General features: G+C 36.1%; 1 protein-coding gene and 1 non-coding gene across 3 annotated transcripts; one reads left to right on the top strand and one right to left on the bottom strand.

Annotated features, from left to right (window-relative positions):
* The first annotated feature begins 6,775 nt into the window (after positions 1 to 6,775).
* Positions 6,776 to 6,883, top strand: LOC130953568 (small nucleolar RNA R71). The gene has a single exon (XR_009075738.1). It is a non-coding gene; the product is annotated as a small nucleolar RNA R71 (small nucleolar RNA).
* A 3,174-nt stretch (positions 6,884 to 10,057) lies between these two features.
* On the bottom strand, positions 10,058 to 18,185 carry LOC130948138 (protein SIEVE ELEMENT OCCLUSION B-like). 2 transcript variants are annotated; one of them, XM_057876858.1, is made up of 7 exons: positions 17,804 to 18,185; positions 17,602 to 17,697; positions 14,716 to 15,140; positions 14,517 to 14,593; positions 13,986 to 14,128; positions 13,394 to 13,858; positions 10,058 to 10,701 (listed from the first exon to the last, which is right to left on the bottom strand). In XM_057876858.1, the coding sequence occupies exons 1-7, from the start codon at positions 18,101 to 18,103 to the stop codon at positions 10,687 to 10,689; spliced, it is 1,521 nt and encodes a 506-aa protein (XP_057732841.1). In that variant the 5' UTR covers positions 18,104 to 18,185; the 3' UTR covers positions 10,058 to 10,686. The 2 variants fall into 2 exon arrangements, with proteins under 2 accessions (XP_057732841.1, XP_057732840.1); XM_057876857.1 differs by lacking the exon at positions 10,058 to 10,701 and having other exon boundaries at positions 13,172 to 13,858.
* Between the last annotated feature and the right edge of the window lie 274 nt (positions 18,186 to 18,459).

Genomic DNA, 18,459 nt, shown 5'->3' with positions numbered 1-18,459 from the left:
GAAAAACTCATTTGTCTGGCAACATAATGTAGGGCATGAAGGTTTACATTGAATTGTTCCTTTTTGTATTGAGGAATTCCCGTTGGGAATATTTCAATGGCAAGAAAGTTGGACCAGGTTATTGTTGTTCGAACCATGACTATCATCGTCTAAAAGGATATGGCGTTGAAACTATGATGGTCCACATCTTCAATCCGCAAAAGGGGCAAGCACTAGGTCTTCATTTCAAAAACTTTTGCATGAGTGGAATTTCAAAAATGCTTTCCAAAAAAGTTCATCGATCGAATGTGCATTTTTGAAATCTGGTTGTAAGGTGATCAATCAAAAACTTTCAATGTTTTGTTTATCAGAAGTTGTGATTCACCCTTGTTTCATGTGTTTTTCGAAGATGGCATTGAGCCAAAGTTGTAATAACCAAAAGGGGCCCTCTGCGCTGATTGAAGTCTTCTTCCGAAGACTATCGACCATTTGCCCTAACTCGCCATAAAGATTTTCCAAAAGCAATTTGAATAAATTGAATTTGTACCCTTCATGAAGCAAAGTAGATAATGAATGAAGAATTTTTGCATTGAGGTACTCCTCGAACAAAAAACAACAGCATTTAGCCAATAATAAAAAAGGTCACACATTCGTCTTCAATAACAAGAGTGTTTGCCTTTCCTATATTGTGCTTAATAAACTCCCCATAAGAGTTTTTCTCAATGATGTTGTATGTTTGATTGGGCTTCATATCGAACATAGCTATAGGATTGCCCATCGGAAGCCCAGTAATAGCTACCACATCGAAGAGTGCAGGGCCAACCATCCCGCATGGAAGATGAAAGTTGTTTATAGTTTTGTTCCAGAAACATAGTGCAGCACCAATCATCTAATGATGCATGGTCGGTGGAAAATGGGAGAGTCAAAGGAGATCATGAATCCCCTGTAATTTTCAAGCTTCATGGTGCGCAAAATTGTGAACAATACTTTTTCACAACTCAAATAATCCCCGGTAATGGCTCCAAGAACTTGGTGCGCCTAATACCATGGCATTACACAACTTCGCACAACTAACCAGCAAGTGTACTGGGTCGTCCAAGTAATAAAACCTTACGTGAGTAAGGGTCGATCCCACGGAGATTGTTAGTATTGAAGCAAGCTATGGTCATCTTGTAAATCTTAGTCAGGCAGACTCAAATGTATATGATGATGATAAACGAAAATAACATAAAAGGTAAAGATAGAGATACTTAAGTATATCATTGGTGTATGAGCTTCAGACAAGTGTATGAAGATGCCTTCCCTTCCGTCTCTCTGCTTTCCTACAGTCTTCATCCAATCCTTCTTACTCCTTTCCATGGCAAACTTGTGTAGGGTCTCACTGTTGTCAGCAGCTACCTCCCATCCGCGCAGTGAAAGCTAATGCAGAGCACTCTGTCACAGTGCCGCCAATCACCGGTTTGGTTCCCTCCCCTACCGGAATAGAATCACTCTTTTGCGTCTGTCACTAACGCCCAGTAGGTTACAGGTTTGAAGCACGTCACAGTCATTCAGTCATTGAATCCTACTCAGAACACCACAGACAAGGTTAGACCTTCCGGATTCTCTTGAATGCCGCCATCAGTTCTTGCCTATACCACGAAGACTCTGATCTCATGGAATGGCTGGCTCGTTTGTCAGACGAGCACTCGGTTGTCAGGCGATCAACCATGCATCATGCAATCAGAAATCCAAGAGATATTCACTAAAGCCTTGAATGCTTGTAGAACAAGAATGGTTGTCAGTCATCTTGTTCATAGGTTGAAGAACAAGCGATATCTTAGATAAAGAACAAGCGGAGTTGAATGGAAGAACAATAGTAATTGCATTAATACTCGAGGTACAGCAGAGCTCCACACCCTTAATCTATGGTGTGTAGAAACTCCACCGTTGAAAATACATAAGAACAAAGGTTAGGCATGGCCGAATGGCCAGCCTCCCAAAGGTCTAAGATAGCATAAAACAAAGATAGCTACTCAGATGTCGTCTCCAGACTCTCTGACTCTATAGTAAAAGGTCCTACTTATAGAAAACTATTACATAGATGAGTAAATGACATAAAAATCCACTTCCGGGCCCACTTGGTGTGTGCTTGGGCTGAGCAATCAAGGAAATTCGTGTAGAGACGTTTTCTGGAGTTAAACGCCAGCTCCCATGCCAGTTTGGGCGTTTAACTCCAACTTTTAATCCTGTTCCGGCGTTTAACGCTGGAATTTCTGAGGCCGGATTGCTTCGCGGGTTTGGGCCATCAAATCTTGGATAAAGTATGGACTATTATATATTGCTGGAAAGCCCTGGATGTCTACTTTCCAACGCCGTTGAGAGCGCGCCAATTGGGCTTCTGTAGCTCCAGAAAATCCACTTCGAGTGCAGGGAGGTCAGAATCCAACAGCATCTGCAGTCCTTTTTGGTCTCTGAATCAGATTTTTGCTCAAGTCCCTCAATTTCAGCCAGAAAATACCTGAAATCACAGAAAAACACACAAACTCATAGTAAAGTCCAGAAAAGTGAATTTTAAATAAAAACTAATAAAAATATACTAAAATCTAACTAAAAGATATCAAAAACATACTAAAAACAATGCCAAAAAGTATACAAATTATCCGCTCATCACAACACCAAACTTAAATTGTTGCTTGTCCTCAAGCAACTGAAAATCAAATAAGATAAAAAGAAGAGAATATGCAATGAATTCCAAAAACATCTGTGAAGATCAGTATTAATTAGATGAGCGGGGCTTTTAACTTTTTGCTTCTGAACAGTTTTGGCATCTCAATCTCTCCTTTGAAATCCAGAATGGTTGGCTTCTTTAGGAACTCAGAGTCCAGATAGTGTTAATGATTCTCCTAGTGAAGTATGATGATTCTTGAACAGACACATAATTGGGTGAACCTTTTCAGATTGTGACTCAGCTTTGCTAAAGTCCCCAATTAGAGGTGTCCAGGGTTCTTAAGCACACTCTTATTTACCTTGGATCACAACTCTTATTCTTTCTTTTTCTTTCTCTTTTTTTTTTTTTCGATTTTTTTTTCGAATTTTTTTTTCGATTTTTTTTTTTTTTTTTTGAATAGCTTTTTCTTGCTTCAAGAATCATTTTATTGATTTTTCAGATCCTCAATAACATGTCTCCTTTTTCATCATTCTTTCAAGAGCCAACATTCATGAACCACAAATTCAAGATACATATGCACTGTTTAAGCATACATTCAAAGAACAAAAATATTGCCACCACATCATCATAATTAAACTATTATAAAATTCAAAATTCATGCAATTCTTCCTTTTTCAATTAAGCACATTTTTATTCAAGAAAGGTGATGGATTCATAGGACATTCATAACTTTAAGGCATAGACACTAAGACACTAATGATCATAAGACACAAGCATGGATAGCATAAAGCATAGAATTCGAAAAACAGAGAGATAAAGAACAAGGAAATCAAGGAATGGGTCCACCTTAGTGATGGCGGCTCTTCCTTGCTTTTGAAGGTCCTATGGAGTGCTTGAGCTCCTCAATGTCTCTTCCTTGTCTTTGTTGTTCCTCCCTCATGATTCTTTGATCTTCTCTAATCTCATGAAGGATAATGGAGTGTTCTTGATGCTCCACCCTTAGTTGTCCCATGTTGGAACTCAATTCTCCTAGGGAGGTGTTCAGTTGCTCCCAATAGTGGTGTGGAGGAAAGTGCATCCCTTGAGGTGTCTCAGGGATCTCATGATGAGAGGGCTTGGTCCAACCTTTGATCAAAGTTGACCCTTCTAGTGTAAGGATGCTCATCTCCTTGCATCATGGGCAAGTTGAACGCCATCCTCACACTCTCCGGACTGAAATCCAAGTATTTCCCCCGAACCATAGTGAGATAATTCTTTGGATTCGGGTTCACACTTTGGTCATGGTTCTTTTGTGATCCATGCATTGGCATAGAACTCTTGAACCATCAAGATTCCGACTTGTTGAATGGGGTTGGTAAGTACTTCCCAACCTCTTCTTCGGATCTCATGGCGGATCTCCGGATATTCACCCTTTTTGAGTGAAAAAGGGACTTCGGGGATCACCTTCTTCAAGGCCACAACTTCATAGAAGTGGTCTTGATGCACCTTTGAGAGGAATCTATCCATCTCCCATGACTCGGAGGTGGAAGCCTTTGCCTTCCCTTTCCTCTTTTTAGAGGTTTCTCCGGCCTTTGGTGCCATAATGGTTATGGAAAAACGAAAAAGCAACGCTTTTACCACACCAAACTTAAAATGTTTGCTCGTCCTCGAGCAAAAGAAGAAAGAAGGGGGTAGAAGAAGAAGAAATGAGGAAGAGGGAGATGGAGGTGTATTCGGCCAAAGGGGTAGAGAAGTGGTGTTTAGGTTGTTGGAAATGAAGGGTGTAAAGAGGGGTTTATATAGGAGAGAGGGGATGAAAGTTCGGTCATTTGAGGGTGGGTTTGGGAGGGAAAGTGGTTTGAATTTGAAGTGTGAGGTTGGTGGGGTTTTATGAAGGATGGATGTGAGTGGTGAAGAGAAAGATGGGATTTGATAGGTGTTGAGGTGATTGGTGAATGGGGGAAGAAGAGAGAGAGTGATGGTAGGGTCCTGTGGGGTCCACAGATCCTGTAGTAGGGTCCTGTGGGGTCCACAGATCCTGTAGTGTCAAGGAAAAGGCATCCCTGCACCAATTGGCACCAAAATCCACGTTTTGGGCCAATTCTGGCGTTAAACGCCGGGCTGGTGCCCATTCCTGGCGTTTAACGCCAGGTTTTATACCTTTACTGGCGTTTAACGCCAGTTTGGTGCCCCTTTCTGGCGTTAAACGCCCAGAAAGGTGCCAGACTGGGCGTTAAACGCCCATCTGCTAGGCTGACTGGCGTTTGAACGCCAGCAGCTTCTTCCTCCAGGGTGTGCTGTTTTTCTTCCTGTTTTTCATTCTGTTTTTGCTTTTTTCATTATTTTTATGACTTCTTATGATCATCAACCTACAAAAAAGATAAAATAACAAAAGAAAATAATTAATTATAAAACATTGGGTTGCCTCCCAACAAGCGCTTCTTTACTGTCACTAGCTTGACAGAGGTCTCTCATGGAGCCTCAGAAATGCTCAGAACCTTGTTGGAACCTCCCAACACCAAACTTAGAGTTTGAATGTGGGGTTTCAACACCAAACTTAGAGTTTGATTGTGGCCTCCCAACACCAAACTTAGAGTTTGACTGTGGGGGCTCTGTTTGGCTCTGTTTTGAGAGAAGCTCTTCATGCTTCTTCTCCATGATGATAGAGGGATATCCTTGGGCCTTAAACACCATGGATTCTTCATTCACTTGAATGATCAACTCTCCTCCATCAACATCAATCACAGCCTTTGCTGTGGCTAGGAATGGTCTGCCAAGGATGATGGATTCATCCATGCACTTCCCAGTCTCTAGGACTATGAAATCAGTAGGGATGTAATGGTCTTCAACCTTAACCAGAACATCCTCTACAAGTCCATAGGCTTGTTTTCTTGAGTTGTCTGCCATCTCTAGTGAGATTTTTGCAGCTTGCACCTCAAAGATCCCTAATTTCTCCATTACAGAGAGGGGCATGAGGTTCACACTTGACCCTAAGTCACACAAGGCCTTCTTGAAGGTCATGGTGCCTATGGTACAAGGTATAGAAAACTTCCCAGGATCCTGCCTCTTTTGAGGCAGTTTCTGCCTAGACAAGTTATCCAGTTCTTTGGTGAGCAAGGGAGGTTCATCTTCCCAAGTCTCATTTCCAAATAACTTGTCATTTAGCTCCATGATTGCTCCAAGGTATTTAGCAACTTGCTCTTCAGTGACATACTCATCCTCTTCAGAGGAAGAATACTCATCAGAGCTCATGAAAGGCAGTAGTAAGTCCAAGGGAATCTCTATGGTCTCAGTTTGAGCCTCAGATTCCCAAGGTTCCTCATTGGGGAACTCACTGGAGGCCAGTGCACGCCCATTGAGGTCTTCCTTAGTGGCGTTCACTGCCTCTTCTTCCTCCCAGAATTCGGCCATATTGATGGCTTTGCACTCTCCTTTTGGATTTTCTTCAGTGTTACTTGGGAGAGTGCTTGGAGGAAGTTCAGTAATTTTCTTGCTCAGCTGACCCACTTGTCCTTCCAAGTTTCTAATGGAGGATCTTGTTTCATTCATGAAACTTTGAGTGGTCTTTATTAGATCAGAGACCATGGTTGCTAAGTCAGAATTATTCTGCTTAGAACTCTCTGTCTGTTGCTGAGAAGATGATGGAAAAGGCTTGCTATTGCTAAGCCTGTTTCTTCCACCATTATTATTGAAACCTTGTTGAGGTCTCTCTTGATTCTTCCATGAGAGGTTTGGGTGATTTCTCCATGAAGAATTATAGGTATTACCATAGGGTTCTCCTAGGTAATTCACCTCTTCCATGGAAGGGTTCTCAGGATCATAGGCTTCTTCCTCAGATGAAGCATCCTTAGTACTGTTTGGTGCATTTTGCATTCCAGACAGACTTTGAGAAATCAAATTGACTTGTTGAGTCAATATTTTGTTCTGAGCCAATATGGCATTCAGAGCATCAATCTCAAGAACTCCTTTCTTCTGACCAGTCCCATTGTTCACAGGATTCCTTTCAGAAGTGTACATGAATTGGTTATTTGCAACCATTTCAATCAGTTCTTGAGCTTCTGCAGGCGTCTTCTTCAAATGAAGAGATCCTCCTGCAGAGCTATCCAAAGACATCTTGGATAGTTCAGAGAGACCATCATAGAAAATACCTATGATGCTCCATTCAGAAAGCATGTCTGAAGGACATCTCCTGATTAATTGTTTGTATCTTTCCCAAGCTTCATAGAGGGATTCTCCATCCTTTTGTCTAAAGGTTTGGACTTCCACTCTAAGCTTACTCCATCTTTGTGGTGGAAAGAATTTTGCCAAGAAGGCATTGACTAGCTTTTCCCAAGAGTCCAGGCTTTCTTTAGGTTGAGAATCCAACCATATTCTAGCCCTGTCTCTTACAGCAAAAGGGAATAGCATCAGCCTATAGACCTCAGGGTTAACCCCATTAGTCTTGACTGTGTCACAGATTTGCAAGAACTCAGCTAAAAACTGATGAGGATCTTCCATTGGAAGTCCATGGAACTTGCAATTCTGTTGCATTAGAGAAACTAATTGAGGCTTTAGCTCAAAGTTGTTTGCTCCAATGGCAGGGATAGAGATGCTTCTCCCATAGAAATCAGGAGTAGGTGCAGTAAAGTCACCAAGCACCTTCCTTGCATTGTTGGCATTGTTGTTGTTTTCGGCTGCCATGTCTTCTCCCTTGAAGAATTCGGTCAAGCCCTCTAAAGAGAGTTGTGCTTTGGCTTCTCTTAGCTTTCTCTTCAAGGTCCTTTCAGGTTCAGGATCAGCTTCAACAAGAATGCCTTTGTCTCTGCTTCTGCTCATAAGAAATAGAAAAAGAAGAAGAGAATGTGGAATCCTCTATGTCACAGTATAGAGATTCCTTGAAATGTCAGAGGAAAAGAGAAATAGTAAGAAGAAGGAGAAGGAGAATTCGAATTTTAATAGATAAAATTCGAATTGTGCATTTAGAAGGAGTAGTACTCCATAAATAGAAGGATGTGGGAAGGAGGGAAGAGAATTTTCGAAAATTCAATTAAAAAAATTTGAAAACATTTTGAAAAATGTTAATTGATTTTCGAAAATCAAAGTGGAAAAGAGATAAAGTGATTTTTGAAAAAGATTTTGAAATTAGAAATTAAAAAGATTTGATTGAGAACTATTTTGAAAAAGATGTGGTTAAAAAGATTTAATTGAAAAGTTATGGGTTTAAAAAGATGTGATTGAGAAGATATGATTTGAAAACATTTTTAAAAGATATGATTTGAAAACAATTTGAAAAGATATGATTTTGAAAATTAATGACTTGCCTAACAAGAAAAGATATGATTGAAACATTTAAACCTCTCTCAACAGAAAAGGCAACAATCTTGTGATGTTCAATCAAATCATTAATTGTTGGTAAGTATCTTTTTAAAAGGAAAGAAATTGAATTTGAAAACATTTGATTGAAAAGATTTGATTTGAAAAAGATTTGATTTGAAAAACTAAGAAAAATTGATTTTGAAAACAAAATCTTCCCCCTGGCACCATCCTGGCGTTAAACGCCCAGAATGGTATACATTCTGGCGTTTAACGCCCAAAATGCACCCCTTTTGGGCGTTAAACGCCCAACCAGGTGCCCTGGCTGGCGTTTAAACGCCAGTCTGCCTTCTTCACTGGGCATTTTTGAATGCTCAGCTTTTTCTGTATAATTCCTCTGCAGTTGGTTCTGAATCTTCAATTCCTTGTATCATTGACTTGAAAAGACTCAAATTAAAAATATTTTTGGATTTTTCTATTAATCAAAATGCAACAAGAATCAAATAACAATGCATGCAAGACACCAAACTTAGCATTTTGTGCACTACTGACACTAACAATATGAGAATGCATATGAGACACACAAAATACTTCAAGTCAATAGAATTCAAAGATCAAAACAAGAAATATATGCATGAATTCGAAAATTATAACAAAAACATGCATTTGACACTAAACTTAAGATGAGACTCTAGACTCAAACAAGAAACATAAAATCTTTTTGGTCTTTTTATGGTTTTATAAATTTTTTTTTTTTTTGTGTTTTTCGAAAATTAAGTGGAAAAAGGCATCAAAATTCTTAATGAGAATTCCAGGAATCAGTGCAATGCTAGTCTAAGACTCCGGTCCAGGAATTAGACATGGCTTCACAGCCAGCCAAGCTTCCAAGGAAAGCTTCGGTCCAAAACACTAGACATGACCAAAGGTCAGCCAAATCTTAGCAAATCACTGCTCCAAGAGCAAGATTGATACGAAATCAACAAGCTCTTGTGGTGATAAGTTGAAACCTCGGTCCAATCAGATTAGACATGGCTTCTCAGCCAGCCAGATTTCAACAAATCATCATGAAACTCTAGAATTCACCTTCAAGAATTTCGAAAAAAAATACCTAATCTAAGCAACAAGATGAACCGTCAGTTGTCCAGCCTAAACAATCCCGGGCAATAACACCAAGAACTTGATGTTGTTGCCGGATCTTGGCATCTGATGTTACCACAAGCTTGCTCAAAACATGAACAATCCCCGGCAACGGCGCCAAAAACTTGGTGCGCGAAATTGTGAACAATACTTTTTCACAACTCAAATAATCCCCGGTAATGGCTCCAAGAACTTGGTGCGCCTAATACCATGGCATTACACAACTTCGCACAACTAACCAGCAAGTGTACTGGGTCGTCCAAGTAATAAAACCTTACGTGAGTAAGGGTCGATCCCACGGAGATTGTTAGTATTGAAGCAAGCTATGGTCATCTTGTAAATCTTAGTCAGGCAGACTCAAATGTATATGATGATGATAAACGAAAATAACATAAAAGGTAAAGATAGAGATACTTAAGTATATCATTGGTGTATGAGCTTCAGACAAGTGTATGAAGATGCCTTCCCTTCCGTCTCTCTGCTTTCCTACAGTCTTCATCCAATCCTTCTTACTCCTTTCCATGGCAAACTTGTGTAGGGTCTCACTGTTGTCAGCAGCTACCTCCCATCCGCGCAGTGAAAGCTAATGCAGAGCACTCTGTCACAGTGCCGCCAATCACCGGTTTGGTTCCCTCCCCTACCGGAATAGAATCACTCTTTTGCGTCTGTCACTAACGCCCAGTAGGTTACAGGTTTGAAGCACGTCACAGTCATTCAGTCATTGAATCCTACTCAGAACACCACAGACAAGGTTAGACCTTCCGGATTCTCTTGAATGCCGCCATCAGTTCTTGCCTATACCACGAAGACTCTGATCTCATGGAATGGCTGGCTCGTTTGTCAGACGAGCACTCGGTTGTCAGGCGATCAACCATGCATCATGCAATCAGAAATCCAAGAGATATTCACTAAAGCCTTGAATGCTTGTAGAACAAGAATGGTTGTCAGTCATCTTGTTCATAGGTTGAAGAACAAGCGATATCTTAGATAAAGAACAAGCGGAGTTGAATGGAAGAACAATAGTAATTGCATTAATACTCGAGGTACAGCAGAGCTCCACACCCTTAATCTATGGTGTGTAGAAACTCCACCGTTGAAAATACATAAGAACAAAGGTTAGGCATGGCCGAATGGCCAGCCTCCCAAAGGTCTAAGATAGCATAAAACAAAGATAGCTACTCAGATGTCGTCTCCAGACTCTCTGACTCTATAGTAAAAGGTCCTACTTATAGAAAACTATTACATAGATGAGTAAATGACATAAAAATCCACTTCCGGGCCCACTTGGTGTGTGCTTGGGCTGAGCAATCAAGGAAATTCGTGTAGAGACATTTTCTGGAGTTAAACGCCAGCTCCCATGCCAGTTTGGGCGTTTAACTCCAACTTTTAATCCTGTTCCGGCGTTTAACGCTGGAATTTCTGAGGCCGGATTGCTTCGCGGGTTTGGGCCATCAAATCTTGGATAAAGTATGGACTATTATATATTGCTGGAAAGCCCTGGATGTCTACTTTCCAACGCCGTTGAGAGCGCGCCAATTGGGCTTCTGTAGCTCCAGAAAATCCACTTCGAGTGCAGGGAGGTCAGAATCCAACAGCATCTGCAGTCCTTTTTGGTCTCTGAATCAGATTTTTGCTCAAGTCCCTCAATTTCAGCCAGAAAATACCTGAAATCACAGAAAAACACACAAACTCATAGTAAAGTCCAGAAAAGTGAATTTTAAATAAAAACTAATAAAAATATACTAAAATCTAACTAAAAGATATCAAAAACATACTAAAAACAATGCCAAAAAGTATACAAATTATCCGCTCATCACTTCACCTTTCACAAATTCAACCCTTTGGTACGAAATAAGGAAATTGGCATTTTTAAAAGAAATTTTGGGGTTCTTCCGGAAAGGTTGTTTACTATCGATGAAGGGTGATACAAGAAAATCTTGTTTAATAAGTAAGTCTTCCCCTTCAGCAGTAGGAAAATGGTGGAAGACTTTCTTGGCTTGGTCAGGGGATTTCAAAGTATTGACAAAACAATGCATGTCATCCTCAACAGAAAAGGGGAAAAGGATTTTCTTGTTATTTGTAGTATTGATTGGGTCCTCAATAACAATGTCTGCAGCTCGAGATAGGATGCGCAAATCAGATTGTTCGAAGGTTTTAGTTGCGATTTGTTTCCCTTTGTCTTTGGGTGATGTAGTTTCTAGAGTTTTAGATGAAAGCAATTACTTACAGAAAGGAAAATGGATGAACTTTGGAGTTGGAGAATAGAAGATTAGATGAAATCACTATGGCGTTAATGCAAGAATATTACTAGAGAAGAACGGCAAAGTGAAATGAGATTTTTTGAAGATGAAGGTTTCGAACTTTTTCAAAATTTGAAGACTTCCTTGAGAAGGTAAATGTTCAGGAGAGAGAAAACCATAATTAATGAGAAAACGTACTATAGTGGGCCTTGTTTGAATTAATTAATTGCTTACGGATTTTAAATTTGCAAGATAGGATTGAACGTTTTAGCTCCAGTTTAATCTCGATATACGTGTCAATTCTAAGGGGGTAATTTGTTAGTCAAAATAAAACAAGTTTAGAATATCGAGGTAGGAACTCATTTGGTATCTTTGAAGACAATGAAGCTTATTAGAAAGAACATATCGACAAGAGAGACGAGATCGATCGACAGGGCTCATCAAAGAAAAGTGAGATAATCGAAATGGTGAGGAAGTTGACAAATAAAGACAAACAATGGCAGGTATAACATCATTCAAGGCGCGGGAACAGTTACTCAAGAATTCACGCACATAGAAAATATGTTGGGTCTTGATTGGTTGAAGAGTCTTATAAATAGTTAAATAAAAGAAGGAAAAGAGGTTGAAATTCAGTTTCAGAAAACACTCTTACACACTGATATCCTCAGCGAATTTCTGAGTGTGCAAAGAGTTTTTTTTATTTAGAATTCTTTCCATGTCTTTAATTTTCTTTTTAAGCTTTCTGTAACTTTTCCATTTTCTACAAATTTATTGATTTCCTTTAATATTTCAGTGTTTGTATTTAAAGGGCTAAGACGTATTTCTCTTAGCTCGGACTCGTGTGCAGGAGTGTTTGCGGTGCAGTTTGGTTTGGTTATTTAAGAAAAAGCCATCCGATTCGTTCGTTTATTAAAATTGTGGTTCGGTTTGGTTCGGTTATTTTGTCAAGATCATCCAAACCAAACCAAACCAATTAAAATCGGTTTGATTTGATTCGGGTTTTTTGGTTTTTGGATTAATTCAAAGAAAAAACAAGTCCTACTTAGTCAGAGTCATAAAAATAAAATTCCACAGCAATAAAGAAATTATGTGCATAATTGTAACCCAGATGACTAAAAAATTGTAATCCAAAACTAACAATCATAACAAAAAAAACCAAATGACTAAATAATTTATGTACAGTTTTATTAGAGCCTAGATAATGAAAGGTAAAAAATCAAATTATTAGAAAAAAATAATCATAACCCAAAACTAATAATCATAACAACAAATTAAAAAAATTAAAATCAAAATTCTGAATCAAAAAACAGAACCAACAATAAATGGAATAATCATAAGCAAACATCAAGGAAAAAATAAAAAAGAACCAAATATCGGAAAAAGAATCGGAGATGGTGAGATGACGGCGCGTCAGTGGCCACAAGGGAGTGGCTATGCTAGAGGGACATCACGAATTCAACGTCGGAGGCAAAGTGGAGGACAAACAACACGACTTCAATTAGGGTTAGGTTTAATTTAAGGGTATTTTGGATCTTTAACTTATAGTTGCGGTTTGGTTCAGGTTTTCTACATTAGAATCGAAAATCGAACCGAACCAAAATAAAAATAACAAAAATTTAATTTTTCGGTTTTTTCAATTTTTGGTTTATTTGATTTTCGGTTTTTTTAGTTCGATCTATCAGTTTTATTTGATCTGGTTCGGTTTTTAACACCCCTACTCATGTGAATATAAAGAATATCAAAGAAAATCTAGGAAACTAATATTGCACAAGTAACAATACAGCCAACATTTAACATAAAAAAAGATATCTAAAACCTTTAAATATAAAATTATTGGAAACTCATTTCAAAACATCTGAAATTCAAAATTAACAAAAATTTATTTTTAGTGGGCTTTATGCTAAACTCGTTTGATAACTTACTATAGTGTTAGCTAATACTATATTGCTAATTCTCTAGTATTCTTCATCGTAGTATTATTATTATCATTATTGTTGTTGTCGTCGTCGTCGTCATCATTTTACTTGAGCATATTTGTAGTGTTCTCATGTGTCAATGATATGTACATACTCTACCCAAATAAAAGTAGCAAGGATTGAAAAGTAGTAGTTCTTACCGTGACCCATGTTTGAATAGGAGGATGAATTTTAAATGCTGCGGGCCAAAACCATTTCCATTGTTGAGAAACAAAATATGAGATGGTAGCATAATCGAATGGGAAGACTTCTATGCCCCACAGAATGATCGGGCGCAGTGCATTTTGGTTCAAAACATTTCCATAAGCATCAGCCACCACCACAATAGGTTTACCTTGGTAATTCCACACTTGTTGCAATGGTTTGTAACCTTTTATGAGTGAGAAATATTCCACCACATACCATGATGGCATCCTAGCCTTCAAATACTCAAACCTTTCCTTATTGATTTCAAGGGTCCAATCTTCCACAACAGGCACCCACACAATCTTACCTATCTTGTAATCGTGAATCCATGTTAGCGACGTTATTATCTCAAGGTCAATGTCAAGACCAGAAAAGAACAAAAACAACTTCTCTGTTGTTATTAGTTCATCCAGGTTAAGCTGTCCATTGGCGAACCAAATTACAATTAGAAACGAGAAAAACATAAATTTGCAAATCTATATATATATATAACACACACGGCATGTCATGGTGTTGAAATTTTATTATTACTTTCGCACTAATTACCAGTTCTTTGGTAGCATTGTTGGCAATTATATTATCAGGTTTATCAACGTTCTTGGGGTAGATTAGAGCTTTGAGAAGTTGCCAAATTCCTGGTGAAGGATTTTGGAAGGCCTCTAAACGCCAAATTAGATCTTTCAATGCCCCTGCAATAGAGTAGAAGATAAACCTTAGAGTTAGTAAGTATAGATTTAAATAACGAGAAATGATTTAATTTTTTTATTTTTATAATTTAAAAAATAAATGTTAAATTTCTTAATTAATTTTTGTCCGAGTTAACTAATAAAGTACTAAAGTGTAAAAGTTGTGTTAGTCGCATTTATTTATGAGAAAGTCTAGGAGGCTAGTATTTTTATTAAAATTTGGCCAGTACTTAACCATCAAAAGAAAAATGAATAATTTTATATTATTAGATATCATGCCACACCATTAAAAATATTAATAATAACTAATTAATGACTAAACATCACAAATTCTACTGCCCTTAGCATCCCACTTTATTTATTTATATAGTATGTGTGAAGATAACGTAACCTCGTTGGATTCTGATTTCCTCCAGAATAACGTTGAGTTTCTCAAGAAGAACCAAGTACTGGATCTCCTCTCTTTTCCTGATGAGTCAATCCAACATATGAAAGTAGAAGTTTAATTGTATGTGGTAATATAGATTTGATTTTAACCAATATAAAAAATATAATGAGAGAGCATCTTCGATGTTAAAATTCGGACATACATTTGATTAGCACAAGCAAAAAGGGAGAAAATTGCCCAATAAGCATAAACAGCACGATGATCTTTGCAGAGAGTTGGAAAATGCTTTATAGTGTATGATTTGTTTACAAAGAGCTTCTCCAATTTGATGATCTCCTTTATGAGTTTCAGTGTAATTTTAACCAAATCACTTGTAAGATTTGAACCCGATTGAGCGGGCTTGTTCTCTTCTGTTGCAAGCGTGAACAGATGCAGCTCAAGCGCGTTCTCCTTCTGGCTCGGGCTCGCTTCCTCTGCCACTGTCAGTCGCAATGGCTTTCCATAGTTCAAAGCAAAAGCAGAGAGTGCTATCACTGTTTTAGCATCCCATGCGTAACTCCTCAGCTTCAGAAAAATTCCCACCACCGACTCGTGCACATTTGATGTGTTAAACAAGTGGCATGTCATCTGTAATAATTATCGAATGTCATTCTAGTATCGTATACTAAGGTAACCACGATGGCTACGATATTTTAAAAAATATTGTTAAAATTAAAATAATATTTTTTAAAAAAATATTATATACATATATTAGGATGATTATAGAAGTGGTACAGCTAAGTATTCATTATAATTTATTTTTTAATTAGTCATTATTTATTGTAATAATTATTTTTAAATGTTATATCTTAAATTTTTTTTATATATTTAAAATTTAAAATTATATCTCTTTAAAATTAAAATATTTAAATTTAAATTTAAACAAAACAAAACAAAAATAAGAAATCAAAATAAACTCTAACCAAACTAAAATTAAAATAATTCTATCAAAATCATTTTTTCGATTTTAAAACTGGTATATATAATTTTTTTAATTCTAGTTAATAAGAATAATAAACACAATTATTTTTGGATGAGTTTCGGATGTGTTAAAAAATTATTTAGTATACAGCAATTTTGTAATTTTAAATGTGTTCATTAATGTGTACAACAACATGGTTAAATATTAGTCTAACAGTAGTGACGACCACATTTGCTTTATGACAAACGCTGTTTTCTTTTCTTTTGAGTATATGGAAATTTCTATTTTATTAGTTTTGTATGCGTGGCTCAAAAAATTTGTTTAACAACTTCGTTCTTGGATTTTATTGTAGAAAAAGTGCTATATATATTGAGCTGTTCTCAAAACCAAAGTAGCAAAAGAGAATGAATTTTTTGTTATTTTTTGTGTTTAAAAAAATATTTATGTTAAGAAAATATAAGTACAAATTTGATGAATTTCGGATGTATACTAAAAGTATTTTATATGTTATCTTATTATTTTAGATGTGTTAAAAATTATTTATATAAAAAAAATATAAACATAGATTTAAATGAATTTTAGATGTGTATCAAAAATATATATTTTGTGTGTTGCTTTATTACTTTAGATGTGTTATGAATATATATAAAATAATAAAAAAAACATAAACAAAATAATCATACGAGACATGCTATCAACGTTTTGAAATGTTAATATAAAGTTGAATATTAACTTCTACTCACGCCTATAATGGTACATGTTCTTCATGAAACTAAAGAATAAAAAAATTGAAGTTGCAGATTTTGTTAATAAAAAATGTCAATAAACTTCTGTGAATAATAAAAAGTAAAAAAATAAAAAATAAAATAGTAAATGAAGAAAAAAAAAACTAAAGTTGTAAATGAATTATTATTTATTTTGTCAAAAAAATAAAGAATCGCAATCATAAACTACATAATAATAAAGAAAACTAAAACACAATGACAAACACTAGTAGTCACACATAAAAATAAAATAATATGAATAGAGTAATTTGAATGACTAATTTTTTAAAAGACATATATATATAGAAAAGTAGTTATTTATCAGTACCAAGAATTTGTATTTTCAAAATTTAAATTAAATAAAAGTGTTAGTGGTTCTTAAAATTTAGAAAATATGATTAAATAAAAATTAAAAAAATAATATAATAAAATAATTAAATTTAAAAGTTGATTAAAGAATAAATTTTAAAGGACAATAATATTATTGTTATAATATTTATGATATTTTAAAAAATATTATTAAAATAAAAATAACACATTTTATTATTTAACAATATTTTGTAAAAATATTACTAAAGAAATCACTAAATTATAAAAAAAATATAATTTTAATTTTAATAACACTTTATAACCTCTGGGATCACTATAAACATAAAGATACTTAAATTCAATCATCAATCATCTTTATAGGCGGCTTTTTGGTGGCTAGGCCAAAATAATGACTAAGGTGGCCACTGGCCAAGAACAAATGTCCAATATGAAAGAAACACATGACACTTTTAAATGCTTTATCAATTTTGCAATTTTAATTTAATCATAAATTATTGCAGAATTTGTACTTTCTAAAATTAAAAAAAAAAGTGGATTACAAAATAAATTTTTAACATCATTGTTACATTTTAATTATAAAAAATCTTATTAAAATGATTTGATTTTTACATCTCTCTTTACAAATTAATTTAAGACTTATTGTTTGTGAAGTACGATGGAAAACATGTAATAAGAAAATTTTTTTCTTATCAATCAATATCTTCTAAAAAAAGGTTGGTAATAAAATAATAAAATAAAAAATTAATTATACAATTTTAAAAAATAAACAAAACTTGTGAAAATAGGACTATAATCTAAAAATTAAATGAGTTAATGACCCACGTGAACAAAATTTTGGACATGTACTTTATACTTTATATTTTTCTTGTAATGATTAAAGTGTTAGATGTCAACAAAACATTTGTTGGTCAATAAAAACCATTTTAGCCATGACAGTTCATGCCACCAAAGATCCCCTTAAATATGTAATAATTTTGATTGGCACCATACAATGAGCTAAGTTATTGTAGAAGTAGGTAATTAATGAGTTGACCTGACAAGCAATCTCGCTGAGAAGGTTGTAAGCTGGCTGGAGAGCAACTTGAGGAACCTGAGGAACCTTGTTTTGCCCAAGATCGATGGTCACTTGCTGAAATAATAATAATATTCAGAAATAAACAATAATATAAATATAGAGTCACATTAAAATGCAGTACAATGTTATAATAGTTAGTTAGTTAGTTAGTTATGAGGACCTGGAAGTCAAGAGAGTCGGTTGAGGTGCTAATAACAATGTCAGACAGAACATTGAAAAGAGAATCGACATCATGTCTGATTGCTTGAGTGTCATGGATGGGGCTGATGTTGAGGGAGATGAAATCATCATTAGGCACATTGAATGGGTTCAGCGGCGTTATTGGAGGAGCACAATTGGCTGGGAGGGGTGGAATTGCCGGATGAGGGGTGACAGTGGATACGAGTGGAACTCCTGCATGAGACTCTCCTGGCTTCTCCCTTATTCCACGGAATTGAGGGCTTCCGATTGTGTTTGACATTATCACAAACCTCAAAAGAGAACAAGAGTTACTTAGCGCTCTCAGATTAATTAAAGAACCAGAAAAAAAAACCAACTCTTCTTGTGCGGTTTTGGTGTGCCTCTGCTAGCTGCATACCTTATCCCTATTTATAATTCTCAAGGGGTCACACTTTTACACACTTTTAATTTTCTTTAATTTGTACGGTCTTAATATAATTAATAACAAGTGTTCCGTGTTCACACTCGCATATCCAGTTAAAAAATCTAGCATTAATCGATTAGTCTAACTAGCTAATTGATTGTCAGCCAGCATCTTATCACTTGATGTTTTAATAATTAAGAGGTTGGAATTTGAAGTCTATACTTTGGTATGAA

Source organism: Arachis stenosperma, chromosome 9 (assembly GCF_014773155.1).
Source record: "Arachis stenosperma cultivar V10309 chromosome 9, arast.V10309.gnm1.PFL2, whole genome shotgun sequence".
Lineage (NCBI taxonomy): Eukaryota > Viridiplantae > Streptophyta > Magnoliopsida > Fabales > Fabaceae > Arachis > Arachis stenosperma.
Note: the sequence above shows the minus strand (reverse complement) of the source record. Positions and strands in the feature narration are given on the sequence as shown.